The sequence below is a fragment of the Colobus angolensis genome, unplaced genomic scaffold (assembly GCF_000951035.1).
Source record: "Colobus angolensis palliatus isolate OR3802 unplaced genomic scaffold, Cang.pa_1.0 Scaffold52, whole genome shotgun sequence".
Taxonomy (NCBI): domain Eukaryota; kingdom Metazoa; phylum Chordata; class Mammalia; order Primates; family Cercopithecidae; genus Colobus; species Colobus angolensis.
This window is the reverse complement of record NW_012118710.1, coordinates 6173939-6198228: the sequence shown is the minus strand read 5'-3', so window position 1 is coordinate 6198228 and position 24290 is coordinate 6173939. Positions and strand designations below refer to the sequence as shown.

General features: G+C 38.3%; 1 protein-coding gene across 1 annotated transcript in view; it reads left to right on the top strand.

The window, feature by feature from the left end:
- Positions 1 to 24290, top strand: part of KCNU1 (potassium channel, subfamily U, member 1) — a 159551-nt gene that overhangs the window by 5986 nt on the left and 129275 nt on the right. The window contains exons 3-7 of the mRNA XM_011960720.1: positions 14901 to 14962; positions 16069 to 16159; positions 17160 to 17271; positions 18233 to 18308; positions 19573 to 19648. Of these exons, the coding sequence (XP_011816110.1) occupies positions 14901 to 14962; positions 16069 to 16159; positions 17160 to 17271; positions 18233 to 18308; positions 19573 to 19648 (417 nt within the window). The remainder of the gene's footprint in view (positions 1 to 14900; positions 14963 to 16068; positions 16160 to 17159; positions 17272 to 18232; positions 18309 to 19572; positions 19649 to 24290) is intronic.

The following is a 24290-nucleotide window of genomic DNA, read 5'->3' as shown; positions in this document are numbered from 1 at the left end:
AAAAAAAGGGAATTTTAGACCAATATCCCTGATGAACATCGATGCAAAAATCCTCAATAAAATACTGGCAAACCAAATTCAGCAGCACATCAAAAAGCTTATCCACCATGATCAAGTGGGCTTCATCCCTGGAATGCAAGGCTGGTTCAACATACACAAATCAATAAATGTAATCCAGCATATAAACAGAACCAAAGACAAAAACCACATGATTATCTCAATAGATGCAGAAAAGGCCTTTGACAAAATTCAATGGCCGTTCATGCTAAAAACTCTCAATAAATTCAGTATTGATAGAATGTATCTCAAAATAATAAGAACTATTTATGATAAACCCACAGCCAATATCATACTGAATGGGCAAAAACTGGAAGCATTCCCTTTGAAAACTGGCATAAGACAGGATGCCCTCTCTCACCACTCCTATTCAACATAGTGTTAGAATTTCTTTTACTTCTTTCAACAACTATTTATTGTTTGCCAAGTACATGCTAGGCAAACACTCTAGGTATAGTGGAGAATTCAGGCAAGAAACTTGCATTTAAGAAACTTAAATTCTAGTGAGGATAGATATGAAAATTACATACATATGTAAATAAGATCAATTCAGATAAGGAATGCCATGAGGGAAATGTGAGTGAAGTGTCTGTGAGGTATGGTTGTTATGGAGTTAGATCACAGTGATGATAGAAAAAATCTCTAAAAAGGTAAGATTTGAGCTGAAGCATGATGACAAAGAATAAAGCAATTGAAGAATTAAGGGAATAGAGTTCCAGATTGAGAGAATAGAATTGTGGAGTCAAAGAGTGCCACAAGAGTTTACTACAAGTGCCAGAAGGAGGGTCCTATGCTAGGGACATGGAGAGCAGGGGACAGCGAGGTCTTACAAGAGACTGTAAAATGGCTCAATGTCTTAAGATTCATAGGGAGGAGCTAAAAGACTCAAAGGGAATCACTCTATTCTAAGGTAAAGGGATGTCTGAGATCTTAAAGCATGAGTTGACATGGTCTGATTATATTTTAAGGTTCAACAGGCACTAAAGGCTGAAAATAGAGGAACTGTCAAAAGTAAGCCAGGAAAATAATGGTAGAAATTAGGAGTACAATTTTAATATGACATAAGTTTAAATTCAACAAAATCCAACCATAACCTTTGAAATGATAAATGTAACAAACCACAAAGAAGATATAACATCATTAATATCACTGCACCAAAAATATAACCCCAACATATGTAAAACATTAAAAAGTTATTTTGATAAATGAAAAAGTAATTAAAATAAGTGAACTAAGTATCAAATGCAAAAAGTTAGGGAATAAAAACATTAAATCTAAGCAGAATAAATTTAAAAGATAGTTAGAAAATAATGAATTATAAAACAGTTAATTACTTAAAGCAATGAAATAGAGAAATCAATAGCTAGTCTATAAACAAGGAAAAAAAGTAAAAAGAACAAATATATGAAATAAGACATTTAAATGAGAAAATAAGTACAGATAAAAAGGAAATTGAAAATATATATATATGCAATTAATTTTGAAAACTAGATGATTTCTTACGATAATATGAATTACCAAAATTGTCCATAAAAGGAGAAATTCAAACAGACCAGTATCTGGAAAAAACAAAGTTGCCAAAGACCCATAATCATCATCACCCTCCCTTTTTGCCCCTTTGAGGAGAGACTTGGATGATTTCAAGGACTAGTCTATAAAACCGTCAAGGAGTAGATATCTCTGATGCTAATTAAACAGCTCCAGGTCATGGAAAAGAAAGCATTACATTTTCTTTTCCAATGAAGACACAGTACTCACATGAAAATCCCCCCAAATAGTAAATTTTATATACCCTAAAAACTAATGCCTGTAATACTTTGAGGGAGAATACATGGGCAACCACTCAATAGAAGTCTAAGAAAAGGAAGAAGGAGGAAGAGGAAACTAGGAAGATGGAAAAAAATAAAAGGAAAAGGAGAAAGAGGAAAAGAGAAAGAAGGAACGTGAGAAGGGAACTCCAACAGTAAAATAAAAAGTTTCCCTTCAAAAAAGCATGCCCTCTAGAGGTCTTCCTATATTATTAATATTAATAGAATGACAAGGTGTTGATCAACTCTGTAGCATCTATGGGTCTGATGTTTAGTGCATTTATGGGTTAGGTGTGTTATATCAACTACCTGCAGAAAAAAAATTTTCTTCTAAATTTAGTTCCAAATATGATCCTATTCTCAAACAGTTATCTTATTCCTTCTTGAGATTTTGTATTGTGGTTAATTATGTAACTGACTGTAATTCTCTATTGCTTTGTGGCTAAAAAATGTAAAACCAAAATTACGGCTTATTTTTAGCAAGTGTATCTATTTTGAGTATCATCCTAAGCAGTACTGTATGTTCACATTCTGTTTTTCTGGCTTCTCTGGCATCTCCTTTTTTTTTTTTTTTTCAGATAATCTAGCATTTGTGTTTTTATATTCTGCCTTAAATCCTTTCTGTAAATGCATAACCTTTTCTGTGAGCATGTAATCCTCTCTGTAGATAAATTAAGCCCCTAGAAACAACAACAGTTGTCAACCTTAGTATAAAGAAGAAATAAATGCACAAATAAAGCATCATAATTCATTTGGAAATGGGAAAGAATATTTCAAAAATGGTGTTTGGAATGACTAACTAACTTATTTTGCTGTTTTTTGTTCATTTTCCTAATGTAATGAAACCTCTAGGGAAAAAAATAAGGAAAACATAAAACATATTGGAAAAGATCAGTTTCTTCATATTTTATATGCATTCTGTGAAAATAAAATAAACCTCTTCCACCACCTTGAGATAAGCTGTATCTTTATCTTTGTTTTTTTCCACTTCCTTTCCTTATTCCATATTTTATATTGAATGTACCATCAAGCATCAAGAATGTACTTTGATATATATGATGAGAATACAGTTTAGAGCTCGCTATCATATGAATAAAGAAAACACTGGCAGGAAACACTACACTACCTTCCTAGAAATGTTTTTGGCAGATGATTACCTTGTTTATGTTTTTTTCTGCATTGATCATTTATGGATATTATTGTTTATCTTTTCATGCACATGATACAATATTTTAAAAGTACAAAGTAAAAACTAAATTCCTTCCTTACCCCTATCCCCAGAAGCAAGTACCTACTGCCATGAGTTTCTTCCTTCAAAGCTCTGCAAATTCTCAGCAACATTGTCAGATTTATTTTATTTAGGTGTTCAGGCCACTTGGGATACTCTCGTCCTCCCATAATTGTATCTATAAATATAAATTTTGAAATAATGTGTTACTTCTTGTGGCACTTCTTTGTGGAGAGTAGTAAAGTGAATGGCCAGTGAAGCCAGTGGAGGTAAAATTAGATCTGAATTCAGGTTAGTCCATAGATCCTGTCTTCAAATAGGGATACACCCCGCGAGAAAGGGAGGGATGCCGACAGGTGGAACGGTTCTCCAACTTTCCTTGGTTCTACTTCCTAACATTGATGAAGCTGCGAACTCCACATGCTCACTTTCCTTTCCCCCACTACCATTTCACAATCCGTTTTTCAAGAGAGACACTATCATTACCTCCTTTTTAAATGAGGAAACTGACACATATCTCATAGAAATACAATGTAAAAATTATAAAGTGGGGATGAAAAAATACTATCTATAGATTTCAATAAACAAGCTAAAACATAAGAATGAGTTAACATTGTAATCATTACTGTAGTGTTGTCATTATTACATGAGTTAATAAGTATAAAATATACATAGGTTGTGCATATAATAAGCATATATAGGTATTGTTATTAATATTTTTATAAAGAAAATATCTCAGGACTTATATCTATAAACGATGACTAATATTGATGTTGAACCCTGTCTCATTCTAACAATAAGTGATATCTATAAATACCTACATTAATTTGAAAAGTCCATCTCATGGGTGAATTTTTTATAAAATTTTACTTTTTATGTTTTGCAATGATCAGCTTATAATATGTTGTTTAATAAAAATTATCATGACAATTCAATCCAGAAAAAAATATACAAAATAATATTTTGAGGCAGATGTCAGGAAATTTAGATTCCCTTTGAGTTTCTTGCACCTATCTTGAGATTTCAAACCTGCTGTCCCATTTTTCCATTTGTTTATTACTGGAAATAATATTTGTTAGAGGCATTAAGCAGTAATTAGTAATCAACATGATATTTTATGTTGTAACTAGGATGATCATAAACACAGATTTCTGCTAGTTGTCCTAGTGTAATTGTTAATAGAGCCTCTTTTATTCTTAAAAATCTATGTATGGCCAGGTGCAGTGGTTCATGCCTGTAATCCCAGCACTCTGGGAGGCCGAGGCAGGCAGATCATGAGGTCAGGAGTTTGAGACCAACATGGTGAAACCCCATCTCTACTAAATATGCAAAAATTAGCCAGGCGTGGTAGCTCTCGCCTGTAATCCCAGCTACTCAGGAGACTGAGGCAGAAGTATCACTTCAACCTGGGAGGCAGAGGTTGCAGTGAGTTGAGATTGTGCCACTGTACTCCAGCCTGGGTGACAGAGCGAGACTCTGTCTCTAAGAGAAAAAAAAAAAAAAAAAAAAAGTCTATATATTTGGACAATAAATAATATAGTCACCTTGGTTTTAAATGAAAGCAAGTTACAGGTCATTTTCCAAAGAAGAGGAGCCAACAAAGAGAAGACAACTTTGTCTCCTTGACAGCCCCACAAATTAAATTACAGCTTTGATTAGAAAGAACCTTTTTTTTGCTTTTGTTTGGTATGCCTCTTTTTCTCTAATTTGCACCCTTCTTCCCCTTTCCTCATGGGTCATTTTCCTTCCTTTTGGTCTCATTTAGCCTTTCTGGAGATGTATATGTTTCATTAGTCTCATGAAGAAAAGTAGCTTTATTCATTAATTCTACATAGATGTATGTTTGTGTATATATATATACACAATGTATATATAATTCAGTGTGTGTGTACAATTTATACACACACATATGTGTATAATTAATATCTTCCTTAGCCTTCTTAATTTTAATATGGTTTTTTCCAATTTACCTTAATTTTCCTTTTCTCCCCCTCTAGTCAGTTATATGAATGTATCATATGCTACACCACCAGTTCAGGATGAGCATTTTCTCATAAACTTTTTCTGATACCCAAACTGCTTCCTCTTACCATCCAAAAGTCCATCCTGGCCAGGCACGGTGGTTCATTCCTATAATCCCAGGACTTTGGGAGGCTGAGGCAGTAGAATCACTTGAGCCCAGGAGCCTGAGACCAGCCTGGCAACATAGGGAGACCTCATTTGTAAAAAAAATAAAAATATAATTACCCAGGCATGGTGATGCACACCTGTGGTCTCAGCTATTTAATTGAGAGGCTGAGGTAGGAGGATTACCTGAGCCCAGGAGGCTGAGGCTGCAGTGAGCTGAGATTGCACCACCTACTCCAGCCTGGGCAACAGAGCAAAACCCTGTCTCAACAAAAACAAAACCATAAAAAACAAAAGTCCATCCCAAGCTGAGGAAAGGGAAGTCTGGTTGGGCCCTAAGTTTCTTGAGAGGAATCCCCAAATCCACGTTTCCACTTTGCAAGGAGGTGGGTCAGGGAGAGCTAATTCTAGCCCACAGGGCAAAAAGGATTAATGGATAATAAAAACATTGCTCAATGGTTCTTGTGAAGCTTGCCGTTTAAAAATAACATCCTCAGCACAGGTTTTCAGTGGCAGTGGCTCACACTGTTACATTTGGCAGAGGGGCCTGGGCTCCTTCCCCCTGGAGCCTCTACCTGCCTCTGTTACCAGCAGTGACTAGTGTTGGATGTCTCATGTATTTGGCACTTACTCTTAATCACTGACCCTGATTGCAGATACCCAGCAGTTCTAGCAGTAACCCCCCTCACATCTGGCATCCACATTCATGCCTTGTCCATGCTGTCAGTAATCATCCACTTCAAAGCCAGGAAGTGGCTGGTCAATGAGGGGCACAGGGGCTTGGTAGAAATGGCCCCCTGGAGGGTATGTACCTGATCCATCCCAGGCTGGCACTTCAGGAAAATTTCTCAGTGGTTGGTGGAAGGTGGTGTGGGGGTTGGGCTGGACACTTACTCCTTCCTTTGCAGAAGCAGCGTGATACTTTCCAAACTTACTCTGTCCATAGTTCCCTGAGTCTGTGTCTTAAAGGATCTGGCTGTACTTGACTTCCTCCTTCCAACATCGTGTTGATGAATTCACTGGACCACTGGATCTTCCAACACAGAGCTTGTGTTCTTGACTGGGGCAGCTTTGATGAGTGTCTTTCTGAGATCCAGCTCATCCTTTGCCCTCAGGATGAGCTTGGCCGTGGACTTGGGTTATATTTGTTGTCAGTCTGGGTATCCTCATATTCAGGACCAGAGATTCATCATCTCCCTCAGCTTAGTCCAGAGATGCAGGACAGCACCACAAGCCCAGGTTAGGTCCCACCATCTTGCACAGCCTTCACCGTGGAAACAGCCATCTGGGCTGGCCACATTTTCCAATTTCTTGAGTTGAAATTAATTGTATCAGAATTTTTCCTCGGAGTACTTCTTTGGCTATATCTCAGAGACTCTGGCAAGTAATGCTCTTATTTTTATTGATGCATAATTCATCTTGTAAGTTGTTTAAATTTTAATTTTGATTTCTTGTTTGATTCATGATCTATTTAGAGAAATGTTGTATGCTTTCACTTTCCTTGGATGGAGGGGTTTTAGATTGGGGATAGAGTGGCTATCTTTTCTACTTTGGTAGAAATTTATGGTCCAAGAATGTCAAAGCTTTTATGATTTCTACTTCACAGAATTTATGGAGAAATTCTTTGTTGTCTAGTACATGATCAATTTTTATTATCATGTAATGGAATTTTGAAAGACTATATATTATCTATTTGATGTATAAGCAATACTAATGATGTTATATGTGTTTTCCATATCCTTAATTGTTTGCTGAATGATTGAAAGGGACACGTCAGAAAGCTTCATTTATAATTTTTTAGTTTTATTGACTGTCATGTATTTCCAGCAAACTTTGAATGATATATTCTTATATGATATCCACTGATATACGAAGTCACCTATTGCATCTTCTTGGTTGATAGTGCCTTTTATCAATATGAAATATCCATTTTTGCCAAATTGTGTATTATTTTTGGCTTTGTTTTGCTTTTGCTGGAATATTTTAGGATGCAATATTAGCATGTAACATTGATCCTCCTGTTTTCATTTTATTCCTACTGGGATATCTTTGCCCAGCTCTCTTTCAATCTTTCTTTCTTATTTCCTCTTAAGTATGTCTCTTGGAAGTGTCATATAGCTGGATTTTTGTTCTTGTGTTGATTTAAAAATACATTTATTTTTTAATTTGCCAGGAGAATGTGATCATTTTCCTTTATGGTGATCTATTTTATTGGTCTTTGTATTATAATATTTAGAGATTAAATGTACTGCATAATAGAATATCTAAATATTAGTGGCTTAAACAAACAAATGGGAGATCAGTTAGCAAAGAAAGAGAGAACAGGTATTGGACACACACTAGGAGCTCTGCTAGGGTCTAAATTTCCTATCTCACGGGAGAGGCAGAGCTACATGGTGATTGTGAATTTCAGGAGATTTCGGTTCAAACACTCACGCCTCCACTTCTTAGTATGTAATCTTGAGTGAGTTAATTTTTCTAAATTGGAATTCATTCACATAATAGGAATATAAAGGAGGTTATAATAACACCCATTAGAGTGTTGCAAGGAGAATTCTATCATAATACATGTAAACCACTCAAGGCAGAGTAAGCACTCACCATTGGCTGATATTTACATTTTTACTTTATTTTTGTATTACTTTAATTTATTTTTTGGCATCTTCTAATGTGGCTAATTTAATTTTAATAGACTGTTACACACATTATGTAAATCAAATGCAGAACAAACTATCTGCCCTTTATTTCCCTGTGTATCTTTGTGTGTTTGTTGTATCTATATGCTCCTTTTGTATGAGAATAATTGCAGGGGAGGTCAGGTAGCATTATACATGTAGTATGATTTCTTCTTAACGTTTGCTTTAAAGTCTAAAATTACACTAAAACCTAATTTTATCAGTTTTATTATGTACCAGTTTTTCTTAGATAACATACTATTTCTTTCTGAATTTTTCTTCTTCTTTTCTTTTTTTTTTAAGAAGTGCCCATATTCATTTGCCATGGAGAAGTGTGGGTAGTATACTTTCTGAATCTTTGAGTGTCCAAAAAGGTTTTTTTTTTTTTTTTGCTCTTACAAGTAAACAATAATGTGGTTGAATTTAGAATTCTTGGCTTACAATCTGTTTTTCCTAAAACTCTGTAAAAGCTGCTCCAGTGTTTTCTAGCATTTAGGGCCACATGCCAGGTACTAAGCTATTGTCTAGCAGCTCCCAGTGTAGCCTCTCTCCTCTGTTTTGTGAGGTGGGACCAGAACTCAGCAAGTGTGTCTCTTCTGTAAGCTTGCGCCTAGACTCTGCCAATAGGGAGTACAAGACGAGGCAGGAAGCCTAGAAGTCAGAAAAGGGAGTTGTTTGTTGCTTCTATGTTTTGTGTCTGTTCCTTTCAGTCCCACCTACTCAACAGATTTTTAGTCCAGTTGTTGTACTTGGTTCTTGTTTCCATTTTTTTTCTTCCAACATTGCCACAAGCAGCTCACAGCATCGCTGCAGAGGCACAATTACCATCTGTGCCGGGATCCTTCCTCTTAGGTCTTGAGGACTAAGTTCTGATTATTTTATCTTGCCCAAATTCCTATCTAAGGGATGTAGGGAGTCATGCCCTACAAACCGTAAATTCTCATCGATAGGTTTTATTTAACCCTATATATTGTGAGTTACTTTCCAATCTGACTAGCATAACATTATGCCAGAAGAAGAAAGTCAAAATATTTTTACCTCAAAACATGTTTCTTTGCCATATTTTGAATGGCCCTGCAAAGCTGTCCTTTGTGGGGGAATATTTGCATGTGTAAAGAATCTATTAACATAACTAGATCTTTTTCTTCCAGGCCCTCCCAATCCTAAAGAGCTTAACTAAGAGTCCAGCACGTTTTAAAGATCTGGATAGGAAACATTTGTCATCTATTGTCTCTAAGGGCAGCTATCATAAGACTTCAGAAGAACCTTGATCTCCGCAGTCTTTTACCTTAACCTGAACATTTCCTTTCTATCAATCCCAGGTCTCCAGACAAACTCAACCAATTGTCAACCAGAAAATGTTTAAATTTACCTATATCCTGGAAGCTCCCCACCACTGCTTTGAGTCCTGCCTTTCTGGACTAAACCAATGTATTTCTTAAATGTATTTGATTGCTGTCTCATGCCTCCCTAAAATGTATAAAACCAAGCTGCACGCTGACCACCTTGGGCACAGGTTCTCAGGATCCCCTGAGGGCTGTGTCACGGGCCATGGTCACTCATATTTGGCTCAGAATAAATCTCTTCAAATATTTTACAGAGTTTGACTCTTATCGTCGACAGTCTGAATCCCAACTCCAAAGAGCACCTCTTTTAAACTACTAAATTTTGAGAATTCCAACCTTTTTTTTGTTGATCCCCCAGGCACTGGGCTGCAGAAGCTCACAGTGAGTTATGCCCATATTCCTCTTTTTGCCTTTCTGATCCTCCAATCCTACTTGATAAACTTTTAAAATTCAATTCTCTTAAAATGACTGGTGTGACTTCTGCTTTCCCTTCCGGATCCTGACTGATACAGATTAGAAAGAATTACAAAGTCAGTCTTGCCCTCTTTAGTTTGCAGATAACCTGTATTTTTATATTTTCCAATATAGAAAAGTATAGACTATCTTCAAAATCTGAAATTTCCCCATGATATGGCTGTGTGTGTGTCTTCTTTCAATGTTTCCTCCCTGACAAGTTTTGGTGGGCCTTTTCCATCTAGGCTCAGGTTAGTTTTCAATTCAGGGAATCACCTTTTGCTTTTTTCTTTAGCTATTATTTTTTTTGGGGGGGGGGCGTAGAAGTGTTTGTCTTATCCTTCTAGAATGCCCATTATAGTTGTTTCTCTTGCATTTAACCTCCCTGACTTTTATATTTATTTATTTATTTGTTTATTTATTTATTTATTTATTTTATGGCGTATCACTCTGTCACCCAGGCTGTAGTACAGTGGTGCAATCTCGGCTCATTGCAACCTCCACCTCCCGGGTTCAAGCAATTCTCCTGTTTCAGCCTTCTGAGTAGCTGGGACTACAGGCGCATGCCACCACACTTCGCTATTTTTTTTGTATTTTTAGTGGAGATGGGGTTTCACCATATTGGTTAGGCCTGTCTTGAACCCCTGACCTCAGGGGATGCTCCCACCTCGGCCTCCCAAAGTGCTGGGATTACAGGCATGAGCCACTGTGCCAGGCCCCTGCCCTTTTAATTATAATTTTTATCTCGGTTTTTTTGCTTGGTGGTTTTGGAGAATTCCTTTATTCTAGTTCACTTTCATCAGTATCCATTCTGCTGTTCAGTACCTCTATTGAGATATCAGTTTTGTTGGTCACATTCCCTCCTGCCCTAAGACTTCTCTCATTCTCTTATTGTTCCTTTTGATTGTAGGCTGCATTTATTTCATCAGTATAATATCCTCTCAAGTCTTGCTAGAAACTCTAATTGTAACTTTAAAATGTTAAATCGTAACAGATTCTGTGTTAACTCTTTCATGAAAGTCATTCCATGTACTTTCTTTGCCTGATCCTCCTGTTTTCCTATACTTCTCATAAAACAGGCACTTCTCCATGGTATGTTAATATTCCCAAGGTTTAGAGTACTCCTGGTGCCCTTTTTAAAAAGCATTGCATTTTGTTTCTTATCTGAAGACCCCCACAACTATCCACTAACTAAACAGGGTTTTTTAGATCCAGTTGTGAAAATCAAAGTCCCAGGTTTCTATGTGTTTCCTCATAAAGATAAGTGTGGGAAATAAGGCTGAGGCCAGCAACTCTACAAACAAGGCTCTGTCTGGATGAGGTCTCCACTCTTTCAGTTAATTTTTCTTTGATTTCTTTCTAATGCGCTTCCTAGAAAAAGAACTGTTGCCACTAGCCAAGAGGTTCCTCCTCCGGGATGGCTCAGCCTCAGGGTGTCTCCTCTCCGCCACTTTCAGCTGGATGGCCCCATCTCCAACCCATGGCCTCCATGGCTCAGGTAGAGGGCTTTCTACCCGTCTCTGAACAGTCAGCTCTTCCAGATTTTGCTCCTCCAACCCAGTGAGAAATTTGCAGCTCTTCTCAGAATTATCTATCATTTCTACCCGACTCACTGAACAGTGTCAGTCAGAGCCCTAGCATCAGAAAGTACTCATCTTGAGAGTTGGTAAGAATGACTGACAACAGTATAACAGGTTTGAAAAAGGAAAGTGTTATCGGAAGGAAAGAAAACTGCAGCAGAGTTCAGCAATATTCTTCAGCAAAACAGGACTGAGTGTGCAGCAAGGTGCTTCAGCAAAGCAGGACTGAGTATGCTGAGATGGATTTTTCCTTAGGGGTGTTTTGGACCTTAAAGCAGGAGCTTAAGGGAAATTTGAACCATATTAGCCCATAGGTCTGCATAAATGATTACATTTGTAGACATCATGGTGCCTTGATATCAACAAGGGTTGCACGATGAGTTTCGACATGCATGCAATCCAGAGATGTATAGAAATTCTGGTTACTTGTAAATTTGGGGTAAAGAAACATGGAACCAGATGCCTGCTTTAGGTAATAGGAAAGCCCAATTACTTGTAATTCTTCAGGTAAGGAGTTTTGTCTCTGGATAGTCTGCTTGATGGGCATCAGGTGATCTTTCCTCTGCTTAGTGTCCACAAAGCTGTCAGCTGCCAGTGCCTTCTTTTGGTTTTAATGTACATTTTGCTGTTAGTTTCCTATGATTTCTGGGTAATGTTCTTTGGGTTTGTGGTATTCAATTCTTAGTTTCGACAATTTTTTTTCTTTTTAAATTTACTTACATGTTTTTGTGCATTTCCATGGGTTGGAGGGGTTGTAAAAGTAAGGCATGTATGCCATCATCTTTCCAGAAATCTGTCAATATATGATTTTTACTTGAACCTTCTATGGAATTTCATAAGAGAAAAAATGTACATAATCATATGTAAAGAAAAGTAAAAGGATTTCATTAAAATTATTAATAATTATCAATATGCTACTGTTAAATGTATATATGTGTGTATAAATACACACAAACACATATATATCTCCACTCCCAACAACTTTTCTGAGCTTCAGACCACAGTTGCAACTGAATATCTGCATGAGACCGTCAAACTTAGTACTATCTTCATCAACACTTAACCTAGATTTTTTTAAATGGAACTTACAGGGCCAAGCGCCGTGGCTCATGCCTGTAATCCTAGCACCTGGGAGGCCAAGGCAGGCGGATCACTTGAGGTCAGGAGTTTAAGACCAGCCTAGCCAACATGGTGAAACCCCATCTCTACTACAAGTACAAAAATTAGCTAGGTGTGGTGGCAGGTGCCTGTAATCCCAGCTACTCAGGAGACTGAGGCAGGGGAATTGCTTGAAATAGGAAGGCGGCGGTTACAGCAAGCTGAGATTGCGCCACTGCACTCCAGCCTGGGCAAAAGAGAAAAACTCCGTCTCAAAAACAACAAAAACAAAAAAAAATGGAACTTACAATAAGAGCTGAGACCCCAGCACTACTACTTACAAAGCTCTTGAAAGAAAACCAGCTGAAGCTCCTAACCTCTTACCCAATCACTTGTAAACTAGGGTAAATTTGAAATAGAAGAACATTTTTGGAAGGGACTCTGCTGTTGGAGAAATATGAGGGTACTTTTCCTCTCATCTCAAACTTAGGACAGGAAGCTGAAGAGGGACCACTCAGAAATCTCAATTTGCCTTCCTTGAAACTTTGGGAGCACAGAGGACAGATCTGTGCCTCCTCTGTGGCTCACTATTGGCTAGCTGCTTTGTGTCAGACAAGTTGCCACCCAGGACATAATCTGTCCCTTCCAGTGTTTGCTGGAGCAAAGAAAACTTAGGAGTTTCCATGGGCCAAACATGAATCACATGGGAGAGACTTCTATAACCAGCTGAATGGGGGATCTGGGAGGATAAGGGTTCCTGCAGAAAATAGAAGGGTGGGAAGTAGTGAGAGAAGAGTGGCCGTGAGAAAACAGGCTTCACAGAAATCAAGGGAACCACAAATCAAAAAGATTGTCTTCCCTCTTCCCCTTCTTCCCCTTGCATTTTCCCCCTTTATTTTGCTTTGTTTTATTTTCAAAGAATTTCACTTCTAACATATCAGATGATTTGCATATTACTTATCTTCATTTGTCATCCAGGCTGGGATGTCCATGAGGGGGCAGGGATCTTTGTGTATGTTGCTCACTGATGAACAGAAGAGTACTTGAGTCACAAGAGGAGCGAGAGAAATCTTTGTGGAATTTGAACATGAATTCAGTTGGAATCTCCAAAGAACAATGGGACCACCATGAAAGTAAACATTAAAGACCTTTCATGGCCAGAGAGCCCCAGGGTGTGAGCACCATGATCTAATACCAGTCAGAGAAGCAAGTTCCTTCTCTCATCTCCGATTTCTGATCCCTCCCCAGATGGAGCTACAATTCTGGAGAGGTCAGTGGTAGCCTAGTCAGCAGAATCCAGGAATAACAACCTAGAAATGGTTAATAGAGATGAAACCAAGTCCTTTCACAATATACATAGCCCACCCAAGGAATATCTGAGCTAAAATTAAGAGACGATTTAATCCTAAATAAAAATCCAGTTTCATTATTAGAATTACACTGGACTGAACATGTTCAAGAGCTGGATCGTTTGGAAACAAGAAATAACTGGAGGGATGTTAAATTACCTAAAATTAACCTGAAATGTCATGAAGGCCGCCAAAGGTTTTATCCGAACACCCCCAGGGCTTTGAATGGACAGTTTCTAATTGCATTCCCCGAGTTATCCCTGTTTTACCGAGGCATTGGCATGGGAAAAAACCACCTTCTTCTCACTTGCAGCATTTTCCCTACTGCAAAACTTCTGGCTATCCTTTAGGGAACACATGTCTGTAATTTTTTCTATAGTATATATCCAGGGTCTATTTCCCATAACCCCTTCAAATCCAGGGTCTATTTCCCATAACCCCTTCAAATCCAGGGTCTGTTTCCCATAACCCCTTCTTTTCTAGCATGTGATAAGTTGCATAATGCCTATTAAGCACTTAATAGATGTTTGATGAGTGAATAAGTGATCACATGATAGGGCCTCTTGAGATCAAAGATTAAAAGGCTCTAGAAGCACAGGAAGGACAAACTGTGTATTCTGAAGTGTATGCAAGTGAAAATTAGGTAAGTAAAATGGGTGCATATTCATTTTTTTAATAGTCAGGAAAGGTCCAATCAAGTTTTCTTGAATCAGCCAGGCGCGGTGGCTCAAGCCTGTAATCCTAACACTTTGGGAGGCCGAGGTGGGCGGATCACTAGGTCAGGAGATCAAGACCATCCTGGCAAACACGGTGAAACCCCGTCTCTACTAAAAATACAAAAAAACTAGCCAGGCGTGGTGGCAGGTGCCTGTAGTCCCAGCTGCTCGGGAGGCTGAGGCAGGAGAATGGCGTGAGTCCAGGAGGCGAAGGTTGCAGTGAGCTGAGATCGCGCCACTGCACTCCAAACTGGGCGATAGAGCCAGACTCCGTCTCAAAAAAAAAAAAGTTTTCTTGAATCGATAAATGAATGAATGAACGAATGAATACTAACATAAGTGAATATGTGAATAAATGGCTGTAGGTACACAGGCACGGTAAAAAGAGAAAACAAGCTTTTGTTGATGTTATTTAATGCAAATGAAGTGGATTTAGACATTTGTCCCTGTTTTTCATTTTCAGGTGATCCTTGTCTTTGTACTAAGCATTGGGTCTCTTATTATCTATTTCATCAATTCTGCTGAGTGAGTACAATGTCCAGTCATGCTTGTCTGCTATATCAGTACATTGCTCAGCTAATTTGGAATTTTCTCCTCAGGAATAATGCTTAATATACTTTCACACACACATGCACGCACACACACAAGCTCATAAAAAATGATGTGTTTGGCCTCTCCCAGTAAGCACGAAGCCCAGCTCTGCAAAATATACACGAGTTTCCTTGTATCCTGCCACCTTCCACTGCTAGGGGTCAGGGCGGTCTGCAACCCCCACCCCAGGTTTACTCTGGAGTCTCTGGGAGCCAGCCTTCAGCTTTCTTTCCCTCACTTAGGCCACTCATGAAGATTTTGTATGTCTTTGGTTTCCTTGGATATTGGAGCAGAAACTCTGTTGCAGTTTCAGGGTTTCTCATAGGTTTCAGGCAACTTCGGGTGGTATTGAGAAAGGAAAATGCCAGCCCTCACCTGCGACAAAGAAGCGTATTGTTGCCTGCTGTCCTCTGAAAGCATCCCCTTCTTATTTCTCAGGGTTAGGGCAGCTATTTTGGACAAAGCCCACTCTACTCTGAATTCCATGTCAATCACCTGGGAATTATATTGGATTTCTAGCTAAAATGGAATTGGGATTGCAGGGCCACAGAAAGCCAGGCAACTTTAGAGAACCTAGGGAAACTGGTTGTCTTTGCATTGTAAATTCCTAAGAGATCTTTTAGGAGATTTTCTTTGAAATTGGTTCAAATCAATCCATTTGACCTAGAGTATCTCTGTATCAGAAGAGAATAAAATTGAAATATACTGACTAGATAGATTATCTTGCAAACCGGGAAGAGCTCCATCATCTCTCTGGCTCTGAATCCCCATTGTTAAAATGGAAATAGAACCAATACATCCTAGGAAAGAAATTGTGGGTAATTTTCCTGTTATTTCCAGTGCCATGGGCAGTCCACTGGTTTTGTTCATGCATTCCTCTACTCCCAAGAGAGAAGGTAATTTCCTTGAGATCTGAACTTAAGTGTCTGGATTCATGGTGAAAAAAGAAAAATTTTCCTATTCTTTCCCTTTAGTTGGTCTTATATAGACACCACTTTTAAAATGTTCATCTTCACAAACTGTCCTTCTTTCTTTCCCAGCCCTGTTAGAAGCTGTTCATCATACGAAGACAAAACCATTCCTATTGATTTGGTTTTCAATGCTTTCTTCAGTTTCTATTTTGGATTGAGAGTAAGTACCTACTGAAAGTGGGAGTGAATATCCAAACACCACAGGCACAACATGCAGAGAACTAACTGTGTCTCAGTCCTACAATCTGCCTGAGTTTCCAAACTCTAAAGATAGATCATCTGTGCTCTAACTTGCTAAATATATACTGATCCCTAAAAACTCTCTGTCTTGCACGTGAAACCCTAAACCAGGTTAAAAGTTCCAACACAACATGAAAGTGATTCTTATGTTAAATGCCATCATCCTGTTCCCATGGCCTCCTTACTGGCTTCCCATCTTTACTAATAAAGTCAAACGAGCAGAACTTGAGTAGCAAGTCTCTGGAGATGTCTTTGGCTCCACTGGTGGCATGCCTGCAATACAACCGTGGAAAATAACTTTGTATCTTTGTTTCATTTTGTTACACTCATTTGTTAAATATTTCTCTCACTCTAGAGGTATTTATTAAGACCTTTTCTAGATCTAGACTTCAATCTCTTTATTCATTCCTTGTTTGTGGGAGACTAATGTGTGTATATAAAATATGCACATATATGTATGTATATATAGGCATGCTATATATAAAAACATATTTTTTTTTTTTTTTTTTTAAGACAAGATCTTGCTTTGTCACCTAGGCTGGAGTGCAATGATGCATTCTTCACTCACTGCAACCTATACCTTCCAGGTTCTAATGGTTCTCCTGCTTCAGCCTCCTGGGTAGATGGGATTACAGGTGCCTGAAACCATGTCCAGCTAATCTTTGTATTTTTAGTAGAGACAGGGTTTCACCATGTTGGTCAGGCTGGTCTCAAATTCCTGACCTCAAGCTATCTGCCCGCCTTGGCCTCCCAAAGCATCCACATAGCATATAAATATATGTGTCCGTGTATATGTAAAACAGAAGAAGATCAAGGCTTCAGCTGATAAGTAAAATGTAGCTGAATAATGCTGTCTCTTGTGTTCACTTTAAAATTCTTGAGAGTAACAGAATTTGTGTTATTCTGTTTCCATTTCATAGTTTGTGGCAGCTGATGACAAGATCAAGTTCTGGCTGGAGATGAATTCTATTGTAGACATCTTTACCATCCCACCAACCTTTATTTCTTACTATTTGAAGAGCAATTGGCTAGGTAAGTGTGCTGTGGGAACTGGTAGCAATATCTATGAGAAAATAAAAACTCAACATTCATTTATAAGTATCTATTTTTCATTTTTGCTTAATGCCTGACTGTCATTTTAAAAACCCCTCACCTTAATAGTATGGTTTTACAATACACTTGCAGAAACCTTTTAACTTTAACACTTTGCAATGCAGCAGGCACACAGTAGGTGTTCAATGGGTGTTGATGGACTTGACTGCATTTGTAATGTGAGAGGCAAGGTACCAACATCTCATTCCCCTCATGACACCTTTATGCTGGGATCCCACAGGACCTGGGGGAGGTGAAAAACCTCCCTTTGTCTTTAAAAGCTAATCGTCACCTCCATATGTACTACGGCATTTTAGAGAATTATTTAATTAATTGTTTTGTCTTTAAGGTGAATGTGTTGACAGTGCATGGATATTATGTAGCTTTTATCAGTTTCATAAAATAAATATGAATTCCATTCCTTGCTAACATTATCATACCACCTAAAGTAAAATATTATACAAACATTGTGAAGCATATCATAGAGACTGTAATGTCAGGAGTTTAAGTGGTTAAGGGAAAATTTGCTCTCTGTTCTAAAGAAGAGTTAAATAGAGTAAAATTAGTAGTCCCCATAATATGTCAGGCATGCTTCTACGTGCTTGATACGGATGCTACAACTCTGTGAGGTTGGTACTATTATAATAGCAACATTTTACATTTTATATTCCCATCTTACAGATAAGGAACTAGAGACGGTGAGGGGATTGCCTTAGGTTACAACAGTGGCAGGGCTAGTATTTGAACTACAGCTTAAGCTGTTACACCTATAACATGAGAACAGATTTGGAACATGTCGAGAAGAAAAAGAATGTAAGCAATTCCAATGATGTTATAACGTTGGCTCCCTCTGGGGTGACCCTCTGATTTTGGCAGCTTTCTTCTTTCCACTGGTTTGTAGGTTTAAGGTTCCTAAGAGCATTGCGGCTGCTAGAACTCCCTCGAATCTTGCAAATTCTACGAGCCATCAAGACCAGGTAAATAGCCCTGACCGAAGCACTGCTTACTCACTAGTTTGGATTAGAAAATGAATGTATTAACTGGACCTTAAACTCAATGCATTTCTTATCAGAATTTCAGTGCAAAGATCGTGAAATCTCTCAGCTGCCAAAATATTATTTGTTCACATTCTCCCATTATATTGCATCTTAAACTAGCTGAAAACTTTGCAATCATTTTAAATGACTGGTTTAGTCTTTGTTTTGTAAAGCTATGGTGTATAAGTTTATTTAGGTTTTCATTCTAGGTCCCTCCACCAAAAAAAAAAAAAGGTGAAAACAATTCAGAGGTATTGGTTCCATGTATTTGCTTTAACGACGCACGTCTCTCCTGGCTAGGTAAAGAAAAAGAAATAATTCTTCAGGCGTTAGAGTATAAAACAATTCCTTGAAGCATATGTTACCCAGTAGCAGCCAGCAGTGAACTATTGCTTGCAGAAATATAGCCACCTAAGTATTTCCAGACAACAAGAACACAATCCAAACTGCCTTTGAGCAGCAATACTTGTAAAGTTTTGAGCAGTTTGGTCTGTTACCCACTCAAAATCTCCATGCCTTGACAGTCAAACTAGAAGCATCAAATATCAGAGGCCAGGTGGATTTCATTTCTATGTGTTTTTGAATTATGGAGAAGCTGGAGGAGGAAAGGCTGCTCCTGTGTGACAGGTGGTCCTGCCTGAAAACCAGAGAGATCTCAGCTAAACTCTAGGGCTCTCCTTAGGTGACAAGGGCCCCTCTCATCCTTCTTCACTTGAAGACCCTGTTATCAGTTCAGCAGCCTGAGTGACTTTATATTTTTGTGTTCTGTTCAGAATTTTATTTTGCAAATCTGCTCCCTGGTTTTCTACTCCTTGGATTCCTGGCATAATGCATTGCATATTATTATGTTGGACAATATAACAATCTCTATGATCCACATGTAGCATATTTTAAAAGTGATATGAGGCTAGTGGATATCGCAGCAAAATTCAGACTTTCCAAACAAGTATATGTAACTGGGCGAGTTTCAAAGCTGTGTGTCTCAACCTCTAAGTGTATGTGAATCAAGCAGAGAATCTTGTACCAATGCAGATTGAGAGATCGGGGCAGGGACTGGGATGCTGCATTTCGAATATGTTCTCGGGTAACGCCATTCCTTCTGGTCCATGAGCCACACTTTGTGTAGCAACATCTTAGAGGATGAGGTGTTTATGTTGTTCTGGAATCTGTTAGACCCAACAGCTCTTTGTCTTTCTTCCTCTAGTAACTCAGTGAAGTTTTCCAAACTATTGTCAGTAGTTCTCAGCACCTGGTTCACAGCTGCGGGATTCATTCACCTGGTAAGCATCTCATCACAATTCCTAGTGGTGTCTGTTGTTACCAGCATCCGTTTTTTGAAAAATGGAAGGGAACCTGCTGAGCCCCTGTCTCCAACACTGTAAGCCAGTTAGAGGTGTGTCTTTCTACTTCCCATTTTCAGGTTTTCTTTACCCTCATATCCTCACAAATGTGCATATCCTACAATCAAGGTGTCTCTGTTTCCTCTTCCAACTTTCAAAACCTACTCTTAGGGAAACACCCAGTAAGCTCCAAAGGTATCAGCAATAAGTAAAACGTTATCACTATATCTTCATAAGAGTTCTAGCATTAAAAAAAATTAAAAAGTGAAGGAAATGAAGCCAGTTACAGGATTTCAGACTTACAAATTCTGGAGACATATGAGGGAGGAGTTACTGTTGCAAAGGGGAGTTTGGGAGCTTTTTTGATCCTCCTGAAATCAATCTGTATACCTAGCTGCCTCCTTTGCCTGTAGGAAAGGCTGGTTCTTGTCCCACATAATGAGAAATCTAGGAAATGGATCTCAACCATAGGAAAGGAACTCCTGGACCTTACTTTTTGAGGACAGCTGAGGAGCAGTCATTAGCAAATACAGAAATTGATGGGAAATGTTAAAAGCCTGCAAAAGCCTTTGAGATAAACAAAACAGAATTCATAACAGGTCTTTTTTATCTGAGCCCTTCTCCCAAAATTAATGTAAAACAATAACAATTTAAAAATACATTAAAAAGTTACCATTGTTCAATTCAACAAGAAAAATGTCAAATGCAAACAAGGATATGAACCTTCAAGAAATCTGAAGCTCTCTACGTCCTCCTCAGCACTCAGGAAGGAAAGAGATTTTCCTGAAGTGTCACAGCAGTAAAGGCTGATTCCTGGATTTAGAGAATTGAACCTTCGAGTCCTGGGCCCACCAGGGGACAAGTAGACATTAGTGTCCCTTTAGAAACCTCGTGGCCACCACAGGATGCTAAAGGAAAAGTCATTAGGGCTTTTTTATTTTTCCTTTAATAGCTGTTTCAGTGAGAGGCTCAAAGCCTAAATGTGGCCTACAAGCATATTATTGTATTTGACCTAATTATGTTTTAATTTTTTGTTTGCTATTTTTTGTCACTTGCTGACTTTTATGAAGAGCTCACATAAAAATCAGAATTTCTGAATTCTTCGGGAAAATATAAGGTTCTAATAATCCCACTCTCCCAAGGCCACCAACAGCTATAGCTGAAGAATAGCTTCGTATCACAAGGTCGAGAGATCGAGACCATCCTGGCCAACATGGTGAAACCCCATCTCTACTAAAAATAAAAAAATTAGCCAGGCATGGTGGCATGCATCTGTAGTTCCAGCTACTCAGGAGGTAGAGGCAGGAGAATTGATTGAACCCAGGCGGCACAGGTTGCAGTGAGCCTAGATCGTGCCACTGCACTCCAGCCTGGCAACAGAGCGAGACTCCATCAAAAAAAAAAGAATAGCTTCTCCCTATGTACAGCAGGTGCTCTTGGGTTTAACACAGTCTGTGCCAGGCCTACTTGAATCATTATAGTTTTGCTCCACTCCTCTAAGGATGTGAGCATGTTTCCATGCTGGACATCTGGTCTCCCAGGAAAGGAGACCTCCAGCAAGGAAGTAAGCACAGAAAAAAAGGAGAAGCAATCAGATGACATGTGAATTAAATGGTGCCACTTTGAGCCATACTAATTTCTAGAACATTAAAAACCTAGAAGAACTATATCCCAGAGCAAAGAGGATAGCAGATTTTATTGAGGGGATATTTGAAATGACAAGCCAAAATAAAAGCTATGGTTGTCCTAACTCACCATCTTCCCATTCTCATACTATCCTTCAGCTAAAAGATGATATCATTCAAAGATTAATATTAACTAGAAATGAATCAATATGGCACCTATGCCTAAATTCTGCTAAAAATAACAAGAAGGTGTATTGGAAAGCAGAGAGAAACATTAGCATAGTAGAAGTTACAAAATAAAACAGTTATGAGAGCAACAATTAAGATAATTTGCCCAAGGGAACAAAGGAAAAGTTAAGAAAAAAAGCCCTTTATATTTAAAAAAATAAATAAATTTTTTAGAAAAACTGAAAATGATCCTTCATAGAATATTTATACGGTTTTAACGGAGAGATTATTAAACAATAGAAGTAATTGAAAGTGGACCAAAAGACATCAGAGAAAAATAACAAGAAGAGTATTACAGAGCTAAAAACCACATTAGAGGGAACCAAAATGTACTACATTTGACAAAATCACATTCAGAAACTTGATGGACAGGACTGGAGCAAAAATCTTGACATGGAAAATAACAAAGATACTCAAATGGTTGTAAAAAAGAAACGTGAAAGTGGGACAATATTGATTCAACCTACTGTAAATATCATTAGGGTATTACAGAAAATAATAAATGGTGCCAGAAAAGTGTTTTAAAATAAGGTGTTGAATCTGTAGATTAAAGGATAGACTGTATTCCAGGAAAGATAATTCTAAGATATTAATTCTAATCATATATTGGAGCAGTTACAGACATTCAGGGATAAAAAGATAATCCAAGCAGAACAAAACAAGATTTATACAGGGGGGAACCAATGAGACTAGCTTCACGTTTCTTGGCAATATAGATCAATACCAGAAGGTGATACAGCAGTGTCTATAAAGTTTGCATAAAAGAAAGTGTAACCTGTCTTGTCATTTTAAGCATGCAAGGGGTAACGCACCAGTGAGCTTCTTTTGAATCTGTATTAATAGCTTAATGACAAAATTCAGCCACATAGGAGATTAATGAAAAGAGAATTCAAGAATGGGGAAGCCATGGTAAGAAGTAGTGATAGTGTCTGGGCACGGTGGCTCACGCTTTTAATCTCAGCACTTTGGGAGGCCAGGGCAGGCACATCATTGGAGGTCAGGGGTTCGAGACCAGCTTGGCCAACATGGTGAAACCTCGTCTCTACTAAAAATACAAAAATTAGTTGAGTATGATGGCAGGTGCTTATAATCCCAGCTACTTGGGAGGCTTAGGCAGGTACATCACTGGGGGACAGGAGTTCGAGACCAGCCTGGCTAATGAAGCCTCATCTCTACTAAAAACACACAAAAAATTAGCTGTGCATGGTGGCATGCACCTGTAATCCCAGCTACTCGAGAGACTGAGGCAGGAGAATCACTTGAATCTGAGAGATGGAGGTTGCAGTGAGCTGAGATCATGCCACTGCACTCCAGCCTGGGTGACAGAGTGAGAATCCATCTCAAAAAACAAACAAACAACAACAACAAAAAACCATGATATTTTGGTCAGGCCCCTTGGCTCATGCCTGTAATCCCAGCACTTTGGGAGGCCAAGGAGGGGTGGATCACCTGAGGTTGGGAGTTCGAGACCAGCCTGGCCAACATGGGGAAACCCTGTCTCTACTAAAAATAGATAAATTAGTCAGGTGTGGCGGCAGGCACCTGTAATCCTAGCTACTTGGGAGGCTGAGGCAAGAGAATTGCTTGAGCCCAGGAAGTGGAGGTTGCAGTGAGCCAAGATCATGCCACTGCACTCCAGCCTGAGTGACAGAGCAAGACTTCTCTCAAAAACAAAACAAAAAAGTAGTGGTAGTGATTACTGAATGGATATAAAATAGAGCTAACACATAACCAAGGTAATTGTCACTACAGAATAGAATGTAGATGCACAAAGTAAAAGTAATATAGCTAATATAAATGTTGAGGGGCAGGTAAGAGAAGATGAGAGAATATCCTCATATTCTTCTTCCTAGTGTATCTCATCTAAAGTTGAAACAAAGTTTAAAATAATAAGAATTCAGTTTTGAAATACACAGTTAAAGTAGATAATGATTCAGTCTGTTAACATTAGTCTATAATACTTTACCTTAACTGTATTTCCCACCTTGGACTGATGGGTCAATGCTAACATGGTTAAGAGGAAGAACAGTGTGAATAAGTAGACCCACAGAAGGCTGCCAACTCCCTTCTTCCATAAACTAAAGAGATACTGAGGAAGTGGAAAAAGATTTGAAACACCAAATTATTACTCCCAAGGACAATGAGTTAAATTTTAAAGCCTTCTTTAAAAAATTGTAAAGGATATTTCCAGATTTAAATACATTTAGTTTTACTTTGTACATATTGTGCAGGGATAATATTGAATCCCTGTACGACGAGACAATATGGGATTTTAGCTTAAAGGGAACTGTACCAATAAATATGAATGATTTAAATCTGTGTGACTTAAATTTGGTTTTCTTGTAATGTCTTGGAAAATAGTGAAGACTCCAGAAGTCAGTGACTTTGCAACAGTGTCCACTATCAGCCATAAGACTTAAGAACAGACATGTAATCCCATTCTTACTTTGGAGTGGAGTATTATAGGGGTCCACACTCTTAACCTATTCATTAAATTTAAGAAAGGGTCAGCACTTGGCACATCACTTTTAAAAAGGGAACAGATATCTGAGCAAACTGCATGGTTTCTAATTTCCATCCTAGTTCTTAAAAACAAAACAAAAAGCCCACTTCCCCCAGTTAGACATCTCTAAGATTTTATCATCTTTTGTGCTAAATAGAAATGGAAACATCTAGAAAATATGTGAGGTGAGGAGAAAAAAAGGTCTAAAAAGAAAAAACAAAAAAAA